Here is a 23,608-nt window from a genome sequence, read left to right as displayed (position 1 = left end):
ATATGAGATTTATCAATATTAAGCCTTAGATTAAATTTTATAGCCTGTTTTAAAGTTAGTTCAATCTGTTTCAAATGTTCTTCAAAGTTCCCTGACGTATGTATTGTCAAGTCGTCTACATAACTTGATAAAAATGAAGAAAATTCGGGTCCATAGACCTGATTTAAAAATTCAACAAAAGCACGGGGCGAGAAAACTGACCCTTGTGGCACGTGTTTAAATACATAAGAAATCCCCTTATTTGAGAAACTAAAATATTTTTGGCTTTCTTCAACTAAGTTGCAGTGACTAAATCCATTTCTAATATCAATAGTTGAAATGAATTTGGTTTTATTAGATAGATCAGAGATGACCCCTGAAATTCTTCGAATACCCCACTGTGAGTGTTTTATCGCCTTATTTATTGCTCTTAAATCTATGAGGAACCGACTATTACTTTCATCCCACAAGTTTTTTAGTGGAATTTTTCCATCCTTTCCTGGTTTTCCTATGTAAAATATTGGAGCTGTATATTCAGCGGGTCTTATTTCAATTATTCCTACTCTTGCCATTTCGTTTATGTGTTTTTGTAAGCATTCTGTCATTAAAAATGGCAGAGGGTATTGTTTGACACACTTAATAGGTATATCTGGGTCTATTTTTACCTTATATCCTGGGAGGTCATTTCGCCCTACATCATAAGGTCCAGTTGCAAAGGGTCGTTTCAATTTTAATAAGACTGTCTCTACTATTTGTTTTCTTTCTGAACTTAACGGACCCGTTTGAATTCTCTTTAAAAATTCGCTGTCTTCCCATCCTATTTGATCCCCCTCTATAGATAGGGATTCCTCTTTATTTTCTATTACTCCTGCTGCTAAGAGAGTCGCATCCGTTAAATATTCATTGTTTATCACCTCATACGAACCAACGGTTTTACCTCGTGGTAAGTTTAGATGTTCACCGCTAGTATTAAAATAAACTATTTTTATTGCATTGTTATAAGTTTCACATAGCGACGGAGATATGTGTAATTGCGTCTCAATATTCGGGGTAAACCTTATAGTGTCACCGTGAGCTACAAAGGGTGCTGAGTGATTCGACAATTTGGCCTTAATGATTTTGAAACAATTGGCCTGAATATAGACCTGTTTCGCCATATATGTCAATCTCCTTCCCGAAATTTCTTCAGTGAAAAACACAAGGGAATTTATTTCTTGCGTACTTGTATTCCCTAAAGAAATGTTATTATATTTTAAATTTAACGTACAATCAAGTTTGTTTAAAATATCATATCCTATAATTACGTCAAATTTCAAGTCTGGGACGACTAAAAATTTCCAAAATAATCTTTCATTCCTTTTTGCCTCATCTGTAATGTAGAATGCTATATTTATCTCTCCTATTAGTGGTAAAGTCTCTCCACTTAAATATTTTACATTTCGGGAGGATGGTTTGAGGCGTTTACGAACCTGTACTGGAAATTTTTGAGATATTTCCTCCTTTAACAAGCTTCTTTGGCACCCACTATCTACGAAACATTTTAGAAAATTTTGGTCTGCTATTTTAGCAGTCCACATAAATGGGAAAGAACTTTGTTCAGTTTTATTTTCCTGTAACGCACTAAAACAAATATTTTCATTTTGGTTAGAAGGAGGGTGTGTGATTTTATTTTCAGGCTTGGGACGTACCTCCTCTAAATCCTGCCTGATTAGTTTTTTTTCAATAGGATTTGGTGCCATACATTTGTCTGCACTATGCCTGTCTTCTTGGCACCTTATACGTGCTAGATTTTGCCAACAAACTTTCCGGTAATGTCAAGGTTTCCCACAATTTGTACACTTCGGGATTTCGCAATCCACTTTCATGTGTCCCAGTCTTCCACAATTAAAAAATTTTTTTTTTTCATAGTCAAAATTGCCTTTGTTTTTATATTCTACTCTGTTGTTAACTCCAGGTTCTTTAGTGGAATTCGTGTCTCTTGAGTCTACTACCGCTGCTCCCATGGACATATCTGAGGAGTCCCTATATATTAAATCTATTGCTTCGAATCTTTTTGCAAGTGTTAATAATTCATCTTGATCGTCCGAGGCCTTAGATTGTTCTAATACTCTTCTTCTAATGGAAGGGAGCATGCTACCCTTAAAAATACTCATCGTAATGTCATTTGCTCTTATACCAGGAAAATTTTTTGCATAATCTATTGCCTTTCCCCTGATCCGGGAGTAAAATTGGTGTACTAACTCATATGGCCTTTGTTTCTCAGAGGGCAGCTCTTTTAGTTTTTGTGCGGCTGGTTTTTCATGTAAAAAGGCTTATTTTAGAAGTTTTTCTAAATGGTCTAAATCTCTTATTTTGGGAATGTCTAAACTTATTGCGAATCTTTGTATATCTCCTCTTGTATAACAGATAGCTTGATTTATCATAGCAATATCATCTTTCCCTAAACTCTAAACTGTATTTGTTTAAGGGTGGTAATCCATGAATGGATTTCATTTGGATATGTCAGTAACGAGATGGTAGGCGCTTGCTCCACAAATAGGTTTTGAAGCCTACTTGTGACTGGGACATCTCCACATTGCTCTTGTAGAGCGTTTATTCTAGCTTGTGCGACCTCTTCTACTCTTATTCTCTACTCTTGCGCTTCTCGTAGTGCAATTTCTAACTCTTTATTTTTGTTTTCATTTGAACTCTCGATGAATCTATTCTTTTCAGTTCTCAGTGTGGGGAACGTTTTGATCCCTTGTAGTGTTTTAAGTCGCTAAAATGGGTCTATTTATAAATTGTATGAGAATTTTCTCTGTACCTTGATTGAACTTTACCCTAAAGTTTAGTATTATAACTACACACACTTGAGGATGATTAACCTATGACCCTATTTAAGTAAATTATAGATGATTCAGATACTAGAACTTGTAGCAAAGAGAAAGAAAAGGAGAAGAAAGAAAGAATCTTAGGAATATAAAAGGCTGTCTAAGCTTCCCATTAAGGTTAAAAATTTCTTTAATGAACAGTTTTTCAAACGTTTCTGTCTCGGATAGGTTTGGAAAACTGAACACACACTTTCTTGTGAGGAACAGAGGACTAAATTTTACCAAATTTTATAAATTTCATTAATCCTCCCCCACTGAAAAGAAAGTTGCACCGAACTTGAGTACCGCTGCAACCAGTTGTAAGGTTGCCCCTACTATCAGGGCTAATAAATTTGGTAGCGTTTTACAAACTGAGGATTGGGTAAGAAATTGGTACTCAGAATTCAGTGACAACTGATTTTTATAACAAAAGAAGATAAAAAGAAAATATTCTAATTCTGATTAAGTTGAAGATCCCTAAGCCTCTTCTAGGTCTAAACTCTATGGTCTACTTGTACAATCCACCAATGTTACCGAAAAGAAAAAGATTGAGTTAATTCTAGGCTTTCGAATGTTTCTACTTAAAGGAGTTACACTTCAATAGCTAGTCAAGGCTTGAGTTCTGGGTTATTAAAATCCTTTAGTTCACACTATTGCTGAGCTAAGCTAAGAATAACCGTACTTGATTTTATTTCAATTTTCATTAACCCAAACCAAGAGATCCTCTTATTATTTCTTGAAAAAGGCTGTGTATTCCTTGGAACTTTAGTAAGCTTTAACTTTAGCAGGGAAAACTCTTAATTGAAAATATCTGGACATAAAGGTTTGGAAATTCTTAAACTGACAATATTGTTCCCTTTTTCCCTAACCTACCTTTAAAAACATTAAGGCCACCTTTGTATAAACATGCAGTACGGGTTTAATGAAATGAAAGAATGATTAAAAAGGGAACGGTGTTCCTCTCCGTATAAACGTCTGAAGATTGAACAAAGGGGGGGAAAGGAATGTTTTTATCCGATAATTCCAATTTTCGGATATAAGGTCTTTATAAAGTCAAGCTAAGTTCCAAGAAACTGTAGGCTGAAAAACGGAAGCACAAATGGCTCTCCTAGCGTTCTCTTCTTGGTTAAGGTTCCTTCCCTCTTTGAACCCTCAGTTATTCAAAGCTTAAATTTCTGGGAAGAAATTTAATTTAGCTTATTTTAACCTTAAAATACTATTTTGTCCAAATGGCTCAAGTCTTGTCTAATTGGAAATACTACCGAACTATAAACCCAAAATCACCAACTTATAGTAAAATGTTAGATTTCAGCACTAGTTATTATTTTCTCCTATATACGTTTTTAAGTTATCTCCAAGTGACAGAAATCTTTAGAGGTTTTCTTCTTATTTTAATTTTATCTTCTAACTTTTATCTCCAAGGGGAATTCAGACAGACAGTGGTAATCTATCGAAATGACAAAGTCTAAACACTTACTCCTTGTTTGATCCAAAAAATACTACCCAGTTTTCGTCCCCGAATCCCTATTTTAAGTTCTGTCTTATTTTGTTATTCTTTTCTCTCATTGGCCAGAGACCAGTTTTGATGTAATCCTAATAATAGTTCTTTGTTCAAAAAGTTAGTTTCCGCTTTCTCTATTAAAAACCCTGTTTTGTCATGTGATACAAATCGCGTAATATTTCTTGCCGTTGACCCCTCGAGTTTGAAACGGCGTTCCGGCCTTTGTATTTTATGGCCCTTGATGGATCAAGGGTATTCTTATTCAAATGTAATGTTGTTTGTTTTCCTTACACAAAGAAAATTAATACTTCGTTACCTTTATAATTACTCAAAAGTCATAATTTGCTATTTTTACAATTTAGTCAGGTTATAATGGTTTTCCCACATTCTCACCAAGGTATGATCGATAGTGTGGAAGAAATCGTACAGAGCAGCAACAGCACTTCGGCAAGCCAGGCATTGGAACTAATCGATTACGCTGAGACGTCTTTCTCGTCGGTCGAAGGATTAGAAACCAAGAAAACAAGAACATGCAGAAGACATGCAGAAGATAAAATGCAGAAGACATGGTGATAAATCAGCAAGAGCTTCCAAAAAATTTGCAACTTTGAACGTAAATGTAATAAAGCAAAAAAAGAGACAAATAATTCTAAAAGTGTATCTACTAAAAGAAAGAATAGTCTTAGTTTTTATACAAGAGAATGACACAAGCGAATTAAAAGGTTTAGAACCTGAATATAAGTATGTTACGAATTGCAATGCGGGTGGAGGAAGCGTGGCGATAATATATAAAGAAAAGCTCCATGTAAAAAACGTTCAAACCGATACAGACGGGAGAATTATCAGGTGTGAGATAGGTGGGTGCAAATTTGTCAACATATATGCTCCATCTGGGTTGCAAAACAAATAATTACGAGAAGCATTCTTCGAAGAAAACACAGCCCCATATATACCGAAAGATATTGAAAACACAGTTTTCCTTGGAGATTTTAACTGCATAACAGACAAGCAAGATGATATAGCACAAAGTGACAATATTTGCCTTTCATTGAAACAATTCGTGCGTGATGCAGGCTTTCTAGACGTTTGGAAAGAAAAAGTGAATACAAGGAGTTTCACTAGGATAGGCTGGACGGCGTACGGAGGAGGAGCTAGACTCGACCGCATATACACGTCAGGTGAGATCCTTCCACAAATAGACAAAATATAGAACAAAATTTTACCGTTTTCCGACCATCAAGCTGTGTCTGCCACATTAAGAAAAAACGAGAAAAAAAATTTTCTTTCAGAAATTTGTCATGGAAGATGAATACTGAAGTAATGAGAAACAAAGAATTCACAAACGCAACAGAAAAGATATTAGAGGTACTGAAAACTGTCGTAAAAAGTAGCCTTCCGAAACATTGGAAGAGTGTACCTAAACCAGTGATTACAAAAGTGGCCCAACAAATTTCTCGTGATACAGTAAGGTTTGAAGAGAAACACGTCAGCTTTCTATATAAAGTAGTTTACAAGCTAAAAGAAGAAATAAATGCAGGGGAGAACTCAAACAAGGAATATTTTGAGGCTCTATCAGAGATAAGAGAGGTTGAGCATAAGCGGGAAGAAGCAATAAAAATAGGAACTAAAATAGATGAACATATTCAAAACGAACAGTTAGCAAAAAGTCTCATATGCCGCGAGAAGAAAAAAAAAGCCAACAACAAATGAGAAGAATAAAAAATCAGAAAGGGGAAGTCCTTGAAAACAAAAAAGATATATTAAACGAAGCAAGAGATTATTACCAGAATGTGTTCAAGAAAGAAAAAGAAGAAACCGAAGAAGAACAAAAGAAGGTACGAGAATTTATTGAGAATATTAATATAACAAAAGTAACAGATGAACAGAATGAAATGCTAATTAGCGAAATCACTGCAAAAGAAATAAAAAAAAGCATTATCGGAAGCGAAAGAAAACATCTCACCGAGGACACATGTCATACCCTGCAAATTTTATGAGCATCATGCCAATGAAATAGCCCCAATTTTGTCTGAAATGTCCAACAAGATACTAAATAGCCCCAATGAAAAAACTAGATGCATTGGAACAATGAAGCTCCTACCAAAGTCAGGAAATATTGAAGAACTGGAGACCTGTAAATTTAACAAACTGCGACTATCGGATCTCACCAAAGTTCTTGCAAACCAACTAAAAAAGGTATTTGGTAAGTTGCTAAAGTAAGCGACAAAAAGGAGGATTAGATGGACGGAAAACAGCTGATGTTCTGAGAGCCATACGAAGCGTAATACAAGTGATGAAAAATAAGAAGAAAAAAGGGAAAGACATAATCACAAGCTTTGACATTCGAAAAGCATTTGACAAAATAAGAAGAACAATCCTACTTATTATACTAGTGGCATACGATTTCTGTAAAGAGTTTATCGAATGGATAAAGAAGACCTTGGAGAAAATAGAACAGACAATTGTGATAGGTAATAAGGAAAGCGATAGCTTTGAAGCAGAGACAGGGGTGAGACAGGGATGCCCATTAAGCTCTTTATTGTTAGAAATATATATTGAACCTTTGTTGCGATATTTGGAGCAAGAGATACAAGGAATCAAGATAGGAGGAACCCAACAAAAGATAGGAGGATTTGTCGACGACCTCACGATTTTCATGGAAACAGACATGGATTATTCACGAGCTTTGCATTGTATAACTAAGTACTGCGATTTGTTCAAACTAGTATTAAACAAAGAAAAATGCGAAGTCCCGTCTTTAAGCGAAGAAGAACCTCAGTTTATTGGCGGGATGGAAAGGATAGATGAAATAAAGGTTTTAGGTATCCAATGGAGAAAAACATGGAAAGAGACGGAAAAAGTAAACTTTGCTAAAACATTGCAGAAGTTTAAGTTGGCACTTGCTTACGGATATGGAAACGCTTTCACAATATTTAAAAAAGCTCAGTGCGTTAATATTTACTGTTGTCCAGTGAAATTCCAGTGATAAAAGGAATGCTTTCGAATTGTGACGTATTGTGCTTGCAAGAGCATTTTTTGACGAGTCATAGTTTAGGCCTTCTGAAAATTGACAATAATTTTACTAGCTATTCGGTGCCCGCTAAACGATCCGCGTCTAGTGGCCGCCCCTCGGGTGGTCTTGCGATGCTTGTTAGGACCTCGTGCCGGTCGAGTATTTTTGATTCATGTGATTTTTTTCTTGCTGTTTGTGTAAAAGAGTATGTTATTGTAAACGTCTATCTCCCGACAGATTACCGTAATGACCGATCGGAAATTTTATTTGCTCCTGCGTTTGTAGAAACTAGGGTCTTGCCTTTCGATGATCTGCCTGTTAGGTAAGTGCTTAATTATTATAGGAGATTTTATCTGTAATTTAACTGACGCCTCATTATTACGTACTTCTATTTTGTCTGGTATTTTTGACGATTGGCTTAAGATATTGCCTAAAGATCTTGATTACACTTACACACACCATTCAAGTCACGTATCGAACCTCGACCATGCAGTTTCTTCTATAAGTCTCCAAGTTTCACCTATTCACGTCGTTACTGATTTCCAACTATTACATCACCTTCCAATATCTGCATCTATCTATTGTTCCTCTGCTCAGTTTACTCCCACTACACAACCACCTCAGCCCCACGCCCAATTTTACAGGGACTGGAAAAATATCCAAGATGACCTTTTTGCTGCAGTAACTATTTCTGTCCTTCATAAAATTCATGTTCCGTTCCAGCTGCTCATGGAAAATCCGCAGGTTGATGCAAATGAAATACGGATGTTGCTAGATATCTATCTTGCACAAATTCGCCATGCTCTGCGATACGCAGAAAAAGCCATTATACCTCTTAAACGTATACGTCGGGTTTTCACGAAGCATTGGTTCAGTAATCCGAGCCTAGTTGAAGCTTGGAGAAAATCCAAATTTTGGTACCATTTGTGGCTCCAGTGTGACCGTCCTTGCTCTGGCTGGGTTTCTGACATTCGTTTTTCTACCAAAACAAAGTTTGCAAGAGAACTATGTATCCACATGAACCAGATAGTTGAAGAGACATCCCAGCAAGCTTCTCTGTCCCAACCTTCCTTGTGGAGAAATGTATCAAGAGATCCTCCTAGGGCCCACCTATCAGCTCAAGTTAATTCTGATTCCGAATGGAATTCATACTTCTCTGCTGAATTCCCCCCACCAGATGCCACCCTACAGTCCGAATATGAAGATAAGCTCGATAAATTTCTGTCTAGGTGTCCATCCGACAATTTTGTTGTTTCAGCTGATTCTGTACTGCGAGCAATCCAACGCCTAAAGCGCAAGAAATCTTCTGGCATCGATAAAATAAGCGCTCTTCACATTCTGCATGGAAGCCAGCTGCTGGTAAACCATATTGCTCTTTTGATGCAGATGATTGTTACCCAAGGAGTTGTACCGTCTTCTTTCTCAATCGGAGATCTCACTCCAATTCCAAAGAAAGGTAAACTCGCCTCCCAGTGCTCGTCCTTCCGCCCTATAACAGTGGCCACTACCTTCTGTAAGCTTTTTGAACTTCTGTTCATTGACCAACTGAACGCAAAATGCTATGTTCCACCTAACCAATTTGGATTCCAGCCACGTCTCGGTTGTGCCCGCACTTTGTCGGTTGTCGCGAACGCATTGATCGATGCTGATGCATCAGGTGAAACTCTCGTGTTGGCTGGGCATGATGCTCGTAAAGCGTTCGACTCTCTCATTCACGCCGCTATGCTACTCCATGCAGCAAAACGTGGAGTGAGCCCCTCATATATCAGAGCCCTTCAAGACATCTATTATTTTCTTAATGTTCGCCTAATACTTCATCCATTAGCTAAAGTTGACGGCTCTCAAGTCTATGCACCAACCCCTAATATTTTTGTCAATGTTGAAAAAGGTACCCGTCAAGGTGCTGTTTCTTCCCCTTCACTCTTCAATAATGAAGTTCTTGATGCACAGTCAGCTGTTCCCACATCTATCATCTTTGTCGGTCTTGATTTATCTCTCATATTTTATGCAGACGACATTCTGAATGTGAGCCGCACTATCCAGCGCATAAGCAAGACTTTCGCAACGCTACAATCTGAGTATGCGAAACTAGGTCTTCAGTTCAATGCTGAAAAGTCTGAAGTTGTATTCTTCAACTCGAAGCAAGTGTCACCTAGGGATATTCCTCTCGGAAATAGTAGGATTAAGCCAGTAAATTATATCACCTATCTCGGTCTTCCCATTGGTTCGTCAGTAATGCACACGCGACAACTATTAATTGCTCACGTTGAACGTAGAGTTGGGTTATCATATGCTTCTTTTGTAACTAATAAGTTACGGTTCAACCGCCATCTTCTCTCGAAACTTTTTAACTCTGTCGCTCTACCACATTATTTGTACATATCGCCATTTTGGAAAATGCTCACAAATTCTGAAAAGTAAAAATTCGTTCAGTTTTCTTCCGGTTCGCAAAATATCTTTTACGTTTTCCCCCTTGGATGCGCAATTCTTATCTGATTAGAAAATTCAGCATTGCTGACCCCATTATAGCTGTGGAAAAGAAAATTCGTGCTTATAATTCCCATTTAATGAAGTTGAATCATCCCTGGTCGTCAGTATTAACCCATTGGTTAAGATGTATTTGTTGTGTGTTTTTTTTTTTTTTTTTTTTTTTTAATTGTTTGTTTTCGTGCTTAGTGTAATTAGTGTTTGGTTTTGTTTTTTTTTGTTTTTTTTTACCAATTACGGCTTGATGCAATGATGTTCATATTATTTATGTTTGTTCAGTATTTAGGAGCCTAAAAAAAAGAAAAGAAACATGTCGCGTACTTACATAGCAGTGTATAATTGTGTTTTTCTTTCTCGTTTTGTTTAATTTGTTATAAGTACTGATTTAGATCTTAGCTCCAGCGTTCGTCACTACAAACCACATGTATAACTCCTAAGTTTATGTGTATTGCTTTTGTTTTGTTTTGCTTATTGCTCCGTCTTTTCCTTTTTTGAGTGACGGGTTTTCCAATAAATAATAATAATAATAATAAAATCAATGATATATCAGTTCGTCTGGTACGGAAAACCCCCTCCAAAGCTTAAATTTACAGATATGTTTCTAATAAAAAGCCAAGGAGGCCTACAAATAATTATCACAGAAGCCAAGATAAAAAAAAAAACTTCACATGAAAACACTTATCGAAGAAATCCATTTTGAAGAAACAACCCCTATGAAAGATTGGTATAACACATAGGTGAGAAATGAAAGGAGTGACTACCCAAATTCGGTACAAAAAAAATTAGGAACTGTCAAAGAATTACTGGAAAAAAGGATCGCAGACCCTGATAGCAAAAAAATCAACAAAACGGATATGAAACAATGGTTCATTTTGCAGGAAAACCTACCTCCAGCGAAAATTCTAGAGACGAGTGATCTTGACGATGAAAAACTGAAGAAAAATGTTCGACCTGATACACTCCAGTTTCTTACCTGCGAAGATTAAAGAGCATGCGTTTTTCCAAGTTCACAAAATACTGCCAACTGAAGAAAGAAAACGACAGGATAGAACCCACCAAGTTGACTGGAATTTGCGGAAGGTGTGGAAATCAAATTGAAACACTTGAGCATTTAATTCTTCATCTATAAAAACCTTATCTATCTATAAAAACCTTATATGCCCCCAGGGCATAACTTACAACCGTATCGCTGGGGGCTCTGGGGGGTTTGTCATCCTTAAATACTATTAAAAGGGCACTAGCCCTTTAAATTTTCAACTGAATGAGCCCTTTTTGATGTTTTTACTTCATCGCTTTCTATAAAAACCTTACAACCCTAAAACCCTTTCTATTATAACTTATATACTTTCTATTATAACTTAAAACCCTTGCCCTGAGGGTTGTGGCGGGGGTGGGTTGTCATCCTTAAAATCCTAATTTCCAAAGCTTTCAACTACGTTCAATAAAATGGCTATCTAAACATTTTGATTTGATATGTTTGGGGAAAAGGTGGGCGTGAGAGGGGGGTTAGTTGCCCTCAGATCACTTTCGACTATTAAAAAGGGCACTAGCCCTTTGAATTTTCAATGGAATGAGCCCTTTTTCAAGTTTCTACAATAAAGATTTCAATAAAAACCTTATATGCCCCCAGGGCATAACTTATAACCCTTGCCCTGAAGATTGGTATATTTTCCTGAACTTTAAACTGCGTGGAACAAATTAGCTATCTCAAAATTTTGATTGGATATGTTTGGGGAAATGGTGGACGTGGAAGGGGTGTTAGTTGCCTTCCAATCGCTTTCGACTATCGAAAAGGGCACTACCCATTTCATTTTCCAGTCAAATGAGCCCTTTTTAAAGTTTCTACGACAACGCGTTCTATAAAAACCTTATATGCCCCCAAGCCATAACTTACAGCCCTTGTCCTGAGGGCTGTGGGGGAGTATCCTCCTCAAAAACCTCATTTCTATCTGGAAATCAACAACGCTGAAGAAAATGGCTATCTAAACATTTTGATTGGATGTGTTTGGGGAAAAGGTGGGCGAGAGAGGGGGGTTAGTTGCCCTCAATTAACTTTCGTCTATTAAAAATGTCACTAGACCTTTCAATTTCCAATCTAATGAGCCCTTTTTCACGTTTCTACAACAAAAATTTGAGTAAAAACTTATATACCCCAAGGTCATAACTTATAACCCTTGCTCTGAAGACTATGGGGGGAGTGTCCTGCTCAAAGGTATAATTTCCTGAGCTTTAAACTGCGTGGAACAAAATGGCTATCTCAAAATTTTGATTGGATGTGTTTGGGAAAATGGTGGGCGTGGAAGGGGTGTTAATTGCCTTTCAATTACATTCGACTATTAAAAAGAGCACTAGCCATTTCATTTTCTAATCGAATGAGCGCTTTGAAGTTTCTACGACAACGCGTTCTATATAAACCTTATATGCCCGCAGGTCATAACTTACAAACCTTGCCCTGAGGAGTGTGAGGGGTTTGTCATCCTCAAAGACCTAATTTACAGAACTTAAAACTACATTGAATAAAATGGCTATCTCAAAATTTTGATTGGATGTGTTTGAAGGAAAGCTGGGCGTGAGAGGGAGGTTAGTGGACCCCCAATCACTTTTAACTACTAAAAAGGACCCTAGCCCTTTGAACTTTCGGTCGGAAGAGCCTTTTTTGAAGTTTCTACGACAATACCTTCTATAAAAAATCTTATATGCCCCCAGCGCATAACTTACAACCCTTGCCCTGAAGGTTTTGAGGGAGTGTCCTCCTCAAAAACATAATTTCTATCTGGAAATCAACTAAGATGTACAAAATGGCTATCTCAAAATTGTTGGATGTGTTTTGGGAAATGCTGGGCGTGGAAGGGCTGTTAGTTGCCTTCCAATCACTTTCGATTATTAAAAAAGGGCACAAGCCACCCCAATTTCCAATTGAATGAGCCCTTTTCCAAGTTTATACGACAACTTCTTCGATACGAAGTGTCCTGCTCTAAAGGAAAAAAATAATAAATAATACATTGTGCCAACATCGTTCTTATATTCCCTCAGGGCATAACTTAAAACCCTTGCCCCAAGGGATGTGGGGGAGTGTCCTCCTTAAAAAATATTTTCTATATAGGAAATCAACTACGCTGAACAAAATGGCTATCTCCTTCAAAATGACATAAATGACAACTCCTTTGATACGAAGTGCCCGGGTATGGAGAAAGAAAAAATAATAAATAGATAAATAATACATTGTTCCAACATCGTTCTTTACTTAGTTCTTTACTTTAGTTCTTTACGTTCTTTACTTTACTTTACGTTCTTTACGTTCTTTACGTTCTTTACATCGTTCTTTACTACGTTCTTTACGCTGCCTATGATTAATCACTGAAAGCTCATCGGTTCAAGATTTCATGTCACCGCAGTTTTTTGTTTTTTTTTCAATGCTGTAGAAAGTACAGAAGAAAATGTCTATGCTATAATTAGTTATGAGTAAAGAACCAATGACGCAGTAGGCTTTAGGCTTTTACAGTTAGGGAAGGGACAGTAGTCAAACTCTTGTTTGTAGTGATTTTTGTTAGTTTTAAGCTTGATTTGCATGTCTAAGTGTTACTTGTTTTAAGATTTATTAATTCATTTATATTATTACCTGTAGTGTGTTTGTCTGCTATGATTCTTTATTTAACTTCTGCTCGTTTTGGGTTTCATTTATTCTTTAATAGGATTTTCTGATCGTTTCAAGTTTGAATTGCTATAAGAATTTACTTCTTCTGGTCTTAGGTTCAATATGGCCTTTGCTTTTCTTCGAAAAACTTCTTTTAAGGTTTTTGTTTTTTAATTAATGTATAGCAAAAGTAATATATATGCTTAAAGTAACAAAAATAAAAAATAAAATTTCGCAGGCAGACCGATGGTCTGCGTTGCGTAAGTACTGATCTCCTGATTAACTGCCTTCGGCTGGGATTGCATTGCATGGTTGGGGCTGAATCATCCCATGCCTTTTGTACTTCCCCCATACTTTTTGAGGTGCCCATTTAAAGCTGGGTGGACTCTGGCTGAGCTTACAAACTTAAACCATCGATTCCCATTCCAAACCAAATAACCAAAACACCAGGAGTCCAACCCCTGTTCACAGGCTTTCAAGTCCAGTGTGCTACAAGTAATAACAATAATACAAATATATTAATATTTGTAAAATAATAATACTGTGTAATTTTCCCATTCCATTCTAAAATTTATTTATTTTAATATAACGCCTTCAAGGTTTTGCAGCCGAAATCAGTATTAATTATTTTGTGTCTAGATTTGTTCTTAGCACATAAGCGTCATCTCTGGTTTCCAGTTTCTTAAAAGAAAATTTAGTATATTGCAGTGTATCCTATTCACTCAAAGTTTTTTGTTCACGTTTTACCTCTCTTTTCAATATTTCGGTTACCCTAAATTCAAAAACATTTCTTTTTATATGAGAACAAGAAGCCTTTCTGTATCCTATGAAAGAACTCTTTCCAAAGAGAGCTCGAATAATACAAGTTTAATATGTTTCTGCCTCAAAAGCTGATGCATTTGCTTGAAAAAAAAATGTTAATCAATAAAGAAGAATGCAACACAAGTAGATTGCGCAGAATAAATTACATAAGATTGGTAAAAAAAAACTATAATAGGTAGAATTTAACACCAAAATTTTGTCTTCAGATTCTTATAAAGTACTTAACGTTGATGGGAAAGAAACTAACCTATATTTAGCTTTTTCGTAAAGCGAACAGAAGAGACTAATAGTAGAAAAAGTTCGTAAGCAAAGGCGTACCCAGGATTTTGTTTAGGGGGGGAGGTGTTTACAAAAATAAACTTTAAAAAACCTATCAAAATTTGTTTCTACACAATTTTGTCTTGCGACTTTACGAGTCATACGAAAATTTTGGGGAGGAGAGGGGAAGAGTCAAACCCAGTAGAACCCTATGAATACGGTCTTGTCCGTGCAATCCGTTTTTAGACGGGTATAACCAAGAATCGTGAAGCGAAGTCTTTATATCTTTAGTCAGAGGTAAGACAGTATAAGATTTATTGACATCTGAGAGAAGGTCTTCTTGAATCATTTGACCTACTTGAACAAAGAGCTTTAGTTGACAAAGTGCTTAAAGTCAATAAGAGACATTCTCATCTTAGCTACGACAAGTATTGTAATATACCCCTTATGAAAGTTGGCCTTATGAAATCCTTCTAGCTGGCTTTATGAAATCCTTCTGATCTGGCTGTAATTACAATTTTTTGGAGTAAAGTGATGTATTTGCGCTCTGAATATAATTAAATTTTGGAGCTTTTCTTAAGCTTTAATAAGTAAAGACAGAAAGCTCAGCTGGGCATTGGAGAATCAAAATTCTCCACAACAATTTAAAATTATGCTGGAATAGTCATCTTCTTCGTCTTCTCATTATGGATCAAACAGTTCGTGGTAACGAACTGTAAGTAAGGAGCGACCCGGCTCAATGGTAACCGAAACTCTAAAAAACGGAATTTTGATACCAATAGATACATCAAAAGAATCAGATTTTAATTCTCATTTCAAATATATAAGTTTCATCAAGTTTAATCTAACCTATCAAAAGTTACGCACCTGAGAAAATTTGGCTGATTTTTGAAAAAAGGGGGAAAGGCCCCCTAAAAGCTATAGAACCTTAATGAGAATCACACCATCGTATTCAGCGCACCAGAGAACCCTACTGTAGAGGTTTCAAGCTCCTATCTACAAAAATTTGGAATTTTGCTTTTTTTGCCAGAAGACACCGATGCGTTTTAATTTGTTTTTTTGGTTTTTTTTGTTTTTTTTTCTTTTCCCCAGGGGTGATGTATTGACCTATTGGTCCTAGAATATCGTAGGAGGGCTCATTGGAACAAAAATTAAAAGTTCTAGTGCCCTTTTTAATTGACTAAAAAATGGAGGGCAACTAGGCCCCCTCCCACGCTCATTTTTTTCCATAAGTCACCCAATCAAAATTTTGAGATAGCCATTTTGTTCAGCATGGTAGAAAATATTATAACTATGTCTTTTAGGATGACTTAATCCCTCGAAGACCCCAGGGGGAGGGCTGAAAGTTATGAACTTTACCCAATGTTAACACATAGTATTGGTTATTGGGAAGTATACAGACGTTTTCAGGGGGAATTTTTTCTGGTAAGGGGGGTGGGTCGGGGATTATATGGGAGGATCTTTTCATGAAGGAAGTTTTCATGGGGGAAGGGACATTGCTATGAAGGGGGCGCCGGATTTCCCATCATTATTTAAAAAAAAACAGAAATTAAATATAAAAAAAACAAGTTTTTCAACTGAAAGTAAGGAGCAACATCAAAACTTAAAACGAACAAAAAAATATTAGCTATATGATTGGGTTCACCTTCTAGTCAATGCCTCGCTCTTTAAGCCAAAGATTTTTTTGGTACTTTCATTAGAGCTATTTATTCTAATTAACGGCCTTTGTGATTAAGCGGTCATTTTTAAAGAATTGGAACAAAATTCAAACTTTAGCTTAAAGAGCAAGGTATTGACTAGGGGGCGAACCCCCTAATATATGTAATAAAAATATTTTAATATAGAAGTTCGTTAAATAAGTTAATTCGTAAGTTACGTATATTTGCTACTAATAAAAAAGTTCGTAAATAAAATTCAACAAGTTTCGAGAAAGCCATTTAACCAAATAAAAGTAAAATTAATATACAAATTTCGTTTTAATTATTCATGCACGTTGAGCCAAAATCAAAACCTGCATTAATTAAAAAACGTTCAAAAATGAAATAAAAAAAAACAAGTTTTTTTTAACTGAAAGTAAGGAACGACGTTAAAACTTAAAACGAACAGAAATTATTCCGTATATGAAAGGGGCTGTCCCCTCCTCAATGCCTCGCTCTTTACACTAAAGTTTGACTTTCTCACAACTCTATTTTTTTAAACAATAAAATTTTGTTTTTATTGCAAATTTTTTTAATTAACTTTAACGAAATTCACACCATCAGATTCAGGCTATCAACGAACATTATTAAAGAAGCTTCAAACTCCTATCTGCAAAAATGTGGAATTTTGCATTTTTAATTAACTTTAACGAAAATTACACCATCACATTCAGCTTATTAGAGAACCCTACTAAAGAAGTTTCACGCTCCTATCTGCAAAAAAGGTGGAAATTTGCATTTTTTGCTCGAAGAAAGATCACGATGCGTGCCCTCCAAAAAATGGAGGGCAACTAGGCCCCCTCCAACGCTCATTTTTTCTCAGAGTCACCCAATTAAATTTTTGAGATAGCCATTTTGTTCAGCATAGTCGAAAATTTAATAAATATGTCTTTTAGGATGACTTAATCCCCCACAGTTCCTAGGGGAAGGGCTGCAAGATATGAACTTTGCCCATTGCTTACATATTGTATTGGTTATTGGGAAGTATACAGACATTTTCAGGAAGGATTTCTTTCTGGTGGAGGGGGGGGATGGAGGAGGGGGTTACTTTGGAGAATCTTTCCGTGGAGGATGTTTCTTTGGGGTAAGGGACATTTCTATGAAGGGTGCGCCGGATTTCCAAGCATTAGTTAAAAAACGATCAGAAATTAAATAAAAAAAACAGGTTTTTTCAACTGAAAGTAAGAAGCAACATTAGAACTTAAAACGAACAGAAATTATTACATATATGAGGGGGTTCTCCCCCAAGTCAATGCCTCACTCTTTACGCTACAGTGTTTTTTAGTGGTTTCAAAAGAGCTATCTATTCTAATTGAACGGCCTTTGTGATTCAGGGGTTTTTTAATTAAATTATTTTAACTTTTAACGTAAAGAGTGTGGTATTGACTAAGGGGAGAACCCCCTCATATACGTAAATAACATATACGTAATAAAAAAAAACAAGCGATACGGCTCAATAGTAATCGAAACTTTTAAAAACGGAATTTTGATTCCGTTTGTCATAAAATGTATCAAAAGAATGGGCTTATAATGCTGATTCTAAATATATAAATTTTATTAAGTTTAGTATTACTCATCAAAGGCTACGAGCCTGAGAAAATTTACCTGATTTTTAAAGAGGGAGGAAACATCCCCTACAAGTGAAAGAATTTTAATGAAAATCCCACCGTCAGATTCGACGTATCAGAACACCCTATTACAGAGATTTCAAGCTCATATCTGCAAAAATCTGCAACTATATCTGCAACGTATTTTTTGCCAGAAGAAAAATATACAAATATAGAAGTTCGTTACGTCAGTTAATTTGTAAATTACGTCAGAACCAAATTTAGAGACTGCCATTTAGCAAAAGAAAAGTAAAATTTTTATCCAAATTTTGTTTACTTATTCAATAACGGTGAGCCAAAATAAAAGCTGCATTAACTAAGAAACGATCAGAAATTAAATAAAAAAAAACAAGTTTTTCAAACTGAAAGTAAGGAGCGACATTAAAAATTAAAACGAAAATAAATTATTCCGTTTTTTAATGGGGATGTCCCCTCATCACCGCCTCTATATTTACTCTAAAGTTTAAATCTTTATAACAAATTTATTTTTTAAAAAAATAAAAAATTTTAGCGTAAAGAGCGAGGCGTTAAGGAGAGGACAGCCCCTTTCATATACGGAATAATTTCTGTTCGTTTTAAGTTTTAATGTCGTTCCTTACTTTCAGTTTAAAAAACTTGTTTTTTTTTATTTAATCACAGCTGAGGACAATACGTTTACAGTTTATGTCACAGAGTAGCGATATACAAAATAGGGAGGCTTTGTAATGCTTTTTTCAAAAAACAAATAGCGGTAAAGCACCAAGCATCAAACCGAACTAGTGTATTCATAACTTTCTAAGTATTTACTCGCATATTTGTAAGGGGAGGAGCTAGACAGCAACGCAACGAACCAATTGAAAGCAACTACCATCTACTCAACATTACTCTGCAGTTACTCTAACGTGGGCTTAAAGGGATTCACCGGTTAATGACAGTGATTTTGGTTAGCAGAAATTGATCCAGGTTTCGTCTCTTATATACACACTGTGTGACTTATATAATAGCTTGAATAGAAGTAATCGTGGCTTGATTTCAAATATACAATTTGAAATAACTTTAATTCATGCCTAGTCTGTGTTTTTCGTTAGTGTTTGTGTTTGTGTTAGTGTTTCGTTTGTGTTTGTGTTTTTGTTAGTCCTCTGCCTAGTTTGTGATTTTCGGGTTTCTTGAGATGGATTATTGTATATTTTTTGTTCTTGTGTTGAGTCTCTTAAATTGGGAATCCTTGTAATTTTTGTAATGTATTTGTTTCATTTTTGCTTCTCCCGTGTTTTTTTTTTCCTGACCACAGAGTCTTACGGGGAAGACTATGTTGAAGTGTATTTTGTTGTGAATCTACTGATTGAATAAGTTGATTGATTGATTGTAATGATAATAAGGATGAGAAAAAAGCAAATATTCTGAGAACTTGCTGAGCACGGTTGTGATTTACACTAGAAATGTATATAATTACAATACCTTAATGCATCTGAGTGTATTGTTATTTCTTTTTCAACCCCATTTTTATTGCTGCATTAACGAAATACAATATTAGGTGCTGGGTAGTAGAACATAGTTTTGTTCAGTTTTTATTTTTAGACAAATACTTTTTTCCTTGAGGCTAAATCACTTATTCGTTTACTTTGGCATTGAATCAAATTTTTTTGCTTGGAAATATCTTCCGCTGTCCTTGCGATGAGAGGACAAATTCAAATAGTCAAGTTTTACAGGAAAGCAATAAAAACATATCCGCTTTAACGTTCTGTTCTTAAGGCAGTAACGGACATGGGGTCCGTATAAAATACTTAATTATATTTTCTCGATAACACAAGAAAAACATAAAGGTACCATATGGAAACTAAAAACATTCCTAGCTCCCAAGCCGATTGGTACTATAGGAAAAACTGATCGGTTTTCTCATGGTACCGATCGGTTTTTGAGCATATCTCCATACGTCTGAACGAACTATAAGACATGACTTGTCACTAAAAAAAACATTTTAAAATCACACTCACCAAAATAATTTGATAACATAAAAATATCAAACGAGTATGATTTCAAACTACATATATTTTTAGCAACACTAAGGAAATAAGCAGACTTAAATTATTATGCTAAGTTGTTAAGTTAACAAAATTCCCAGTAATTCGTCAACATACATTAGTCAACATATATACATATTATAAAATCATAGTACAAGTCAATGGGCTCCTAGCAACACCATAGAATATTTTACTAAAAAATCGAATATATTTTAGTGGGTACTTTTTATTGAGCAAATACTTCAATAATGTGTTGGAAAGCCATTTTCACGAATGTTAGTTAGTAAGCCCTTGAGAGTAGATAAGCAATAAGCAAAACAGTTGATTTAACAAACTCAACCCTAATTTGTTTAGAAACATCAAAGAACAATCAACTTGGTCAACTATATTTTTTAGTAAAAATTAATGTCATTATGGATCGTTCTCTCGTTCAATGCTACTTTTACCTTGTTGTGGGCGTATTAACTAACGTGGATATTTGGAAATACGAAAGACATTTTCTAAACTTTTGAGACATTAAATTCTAAACATTAAACTTACAAAAAATTAAAAATATTTCCAATGAACTATTTCAAAAATAAGAACTTAGGCTGTGAAGAAAACAAATGTTTTTCATTTAAGAATATAAAGATTACTTTGTTAAAGAGGATTGACGTCCTGTAAGAACTCATCAAGGATGTTCCCAAGAGCATAATTGTTATTAATGATATATAAGTATTTGATAGTTTTCAAATTTTCGAATGGCAAAGACAAAGACCTCTTCCGAGCTTGAGTAACTGATGAAAAATTAAAATTATATCAAATGGATTTTCTTAATAAACAAAAACGTCGACTGTGAAGAAAACAAATATATGTTTTTTTATTTAAGAAGGTCGACATCCTGGAAAAAATCATCAAGACTGCTCCCCATAACTCAGTTGCTATTAACGATAAGCAACTATTTGAAAATTTTCAATTTCCAAGTCAAAGTATAACATAAAGTTATTAAAAATTTGTATTAGTAGAAGTGTAAGACGAAATGCTTAGAAGTTAGATTATTGCTGTCTGCCTTTATAGGCTGAAGGTAATAGTAAATTATCAAAAGTGAGTCTCAGACATTAAAATAGGATACCACAACTTTTGTAGCTCACGCTATTTTGATGGTGCTAATAAAGAATTCCTCGTTTTTACCAAGTTATAAAATTGGACTTTGACTAGATATGGTTTTTTTAACATTCATATTTAACTTATAATATTTAAAATTATTTTAACGTACATAATTATAACGTCCTAGAATTTACAAGTTACCCTTCATTCAAACTGTCGCGTTTTCACGCAAAACAACAGTTTTTATGTTATCCGCTAACTTTCATCTTTTTTCACCGCAGCGTTATGCGTCATAACGGGTCAAAGACTGCGTCAAGATATTTCTAGAGCTGTTGAAAAACGAATTTGCTATTTTAAAATGAAACCTTTCTTAAGCCATACAGTTGAAATAACTGATATACTAATCATTTGTGTCAAAAGTCGTCCATTAATACATGACAAATGATATGAAGGCAACTCGAAGAAATATTAATCCTCATGACCAGGAGGGACACTTCTAGGGGAAAATATTGAAGGTAGTTATGCATAGCCAGCCTAATACAGGCTAACGTTTTGACTATTTCTCCTACTTTAACTTGATTTAGCCTACTGTATGCTGTTTAAATACATTATACTAGTTTTCGCGGTTAAACGCCTGCAGAAGTGAATGGTTTGTGTGTGAAGATTCGTTTTGCGTTAGAAAAAAATCACCTCAGTTTGACCCACAGACAAGAAGTATTGTGATATATTACATACTTCTTGTCTGTGGTTTGAACCAAGGTTTATGGACCACACAATTCAAATTTTCATTTTCTAAAGTAACTTTTCATCACTTTCATCGTTGTTAGATAAACATAAAAAACAAAACTTGAAATGAAATTTGGAATATGAGAGTTCTTGTGAATAAGAACAATGACAAGCAGCCAATCCACTCAGGACATTTTATGGTTAGTAATTTTGAGGACGAGACCCAAGAAGAGGATGAAGTATTAATTCCCAATGACCCAGAAGAAGCCCTTCGGACAGAATCTGTGATAACTTTTGTGCCACAGGTGAAAAGACCAAGGCTAGAGACCAGTAAAAGTGACTATGAGATCACTAAAGTTGAAGATACAAAAGATATAGTACCTAATTATTCTGAGCAGCAATATCTTAATTCAGAAGATGATGCTTTATTGGAAAGTAAACACAGATTCCAGGCTCTAATGCAATGCGAATGTAAACCTGTAATAACTAGCAGTGGAAGCTTGATTCATGCCTTGAACCTATGCAGTGGCCTTGAAATTGATCAGTCATTAGCAAAATTATTTCAGTGTATGTCGATTGCCTACAGGTTGGTTAAATTGTTTATTTCTAGCATCCTAGCCTAAGGTAGCCTAGCCTAATTGTTCACATTTTAGGTAGCCTATAGGTTAAACGCAATAAAATTAGGTTAGTTTTGAGAGTAAGGAAAGAAAAGGATATACTGTTTGATTTCCTATTCAATGGGCTATTAACTCTTATAGACTTCCAGCTTTAATAATTCTGAACTAAGCACTCTAATAAAAAAAACACAGGCTATGCTAAGATCAGTTGGTTTTCTGCTCAACACTTTTTACAAATAGGGCTTTATTTCATTGCTAGAGTTATATTATGCCCTCCCCATATAAGATATGCCTACTGTAGATTTAATCTGGCAGTAAAAATTTGGTGAATTTTTGGCAGTTCATATTATTGACTTGTGAATAAAGTGAACACACTACTCAATGCCTTTTTTTATGCTCTTTACAAATATAATAATCATTTTTGTCAAAAATGAATTTTACCCCACCCCTATTTGCACCAATTCAGGGTAAATATTTACCAAATCATATTATTGAGTTTCAACTAAAGTGAATATACCACTTGATGCCTTTTTTATGCTCTTTACAAATATAATAATTATTTTTGTCAGAAATGAATTTTAGCCTCCACCCCTGTATATACCAATTCAGAGTATATATTTTGCACATTAGGAGGGGGGGGGTTTAAACTTACCTCTCATTTACATCAGAAATCAAATTACCCCCACCCCCCTAATGTGCAAAATATACCCTGAATTGGTATCTACTGAGTTTGATCTCTCTTAGAAAGTGTTCCATGGAACATAGGAGATTTTCTGAGGTCATCCATCCACTTTAATGTGATAAACCAATGCATCCTGGTGGTCCATTCAATACATCCTCTCTGGAGTTTTAGCTCTTGGAAAAACAAACACTGGTGGAATCATCTGACCAGTTGCAGATACAAAGCATAACACTGTGATATTTTTTCCTCTTTCTGCCAAGACAGTACATAGATCATGCCACTTCATGCTTTGAGGCATAGAATGGAATTGAAGCCTGCAGATCCTCTAACAAAACTGGAATACTTTGCAATTTTCTACCTCTAGCCATTTTGAATTCTATTTTTGAGGTAAGGAAATACTCTTCCATTAGTATGGGGCAAAACCAGACACTGCAAAAAGTGTCCAAAGACACCTCAAAAAAGCATCCAGTGCTACCCTTATTGAAGCCATTTTGAAAATGTACTTTTTTTGTTGATAACAGCCCAATATTTACTGATTAAAATAGCCATGCAATAAGCAGGAGCATAAGCAGGAGCATAACCCCAGACTTTGAAAATATTTGACAAATACCTCATGTCACAATTTCCAGTAAGCATATAAAAACTTCTTT

At 35.4% G+C, this 23,608-nt stretch overlaps 1 protein-coding gene across 1 annotated transcript in view; it reads left to right on the top strand.

Moving 5' to 3' along the window:
* The first annotated feature begins 21,753 nt into the window (after positions 1-21,753).
* Positions 21,754-23,608, top strand: part of Mondo (MLX interacting protein mondo) — a 139,305-nt gene continuing 137,450 nt past the window's right edge. The window contains exon 1 of the mRNA XM_089095308.1: positions 21,754-22,245. Coding sequence (XP_088951434.1) covers positions 21,800-22,245 — 446 coding nt within the window. The 5' untranslated portion in view covers positions 21,754-21,799. The remainder of the gene's footprint in view (positions 22,246-23,608) is intronic.

Source organism: Artemia sp. Qi Xiang Cuo, chromosome 10 (assembly GCF_049724085.1).
Source record: "Artemia sp. Qi Xiang Cuo chromosome 10, ASM4972408v1, whole genome shotgun sequence".
NCBI lineage: Eukaryota > Metazoa > Arthropoda > Branchiopoda > Anostraca > Artemiidae > Artemia > Artemia sp. Qi Xiang Cuo.
This window is presented reverse-complemented; position numbering and strand designations above follow the sequence as displayed.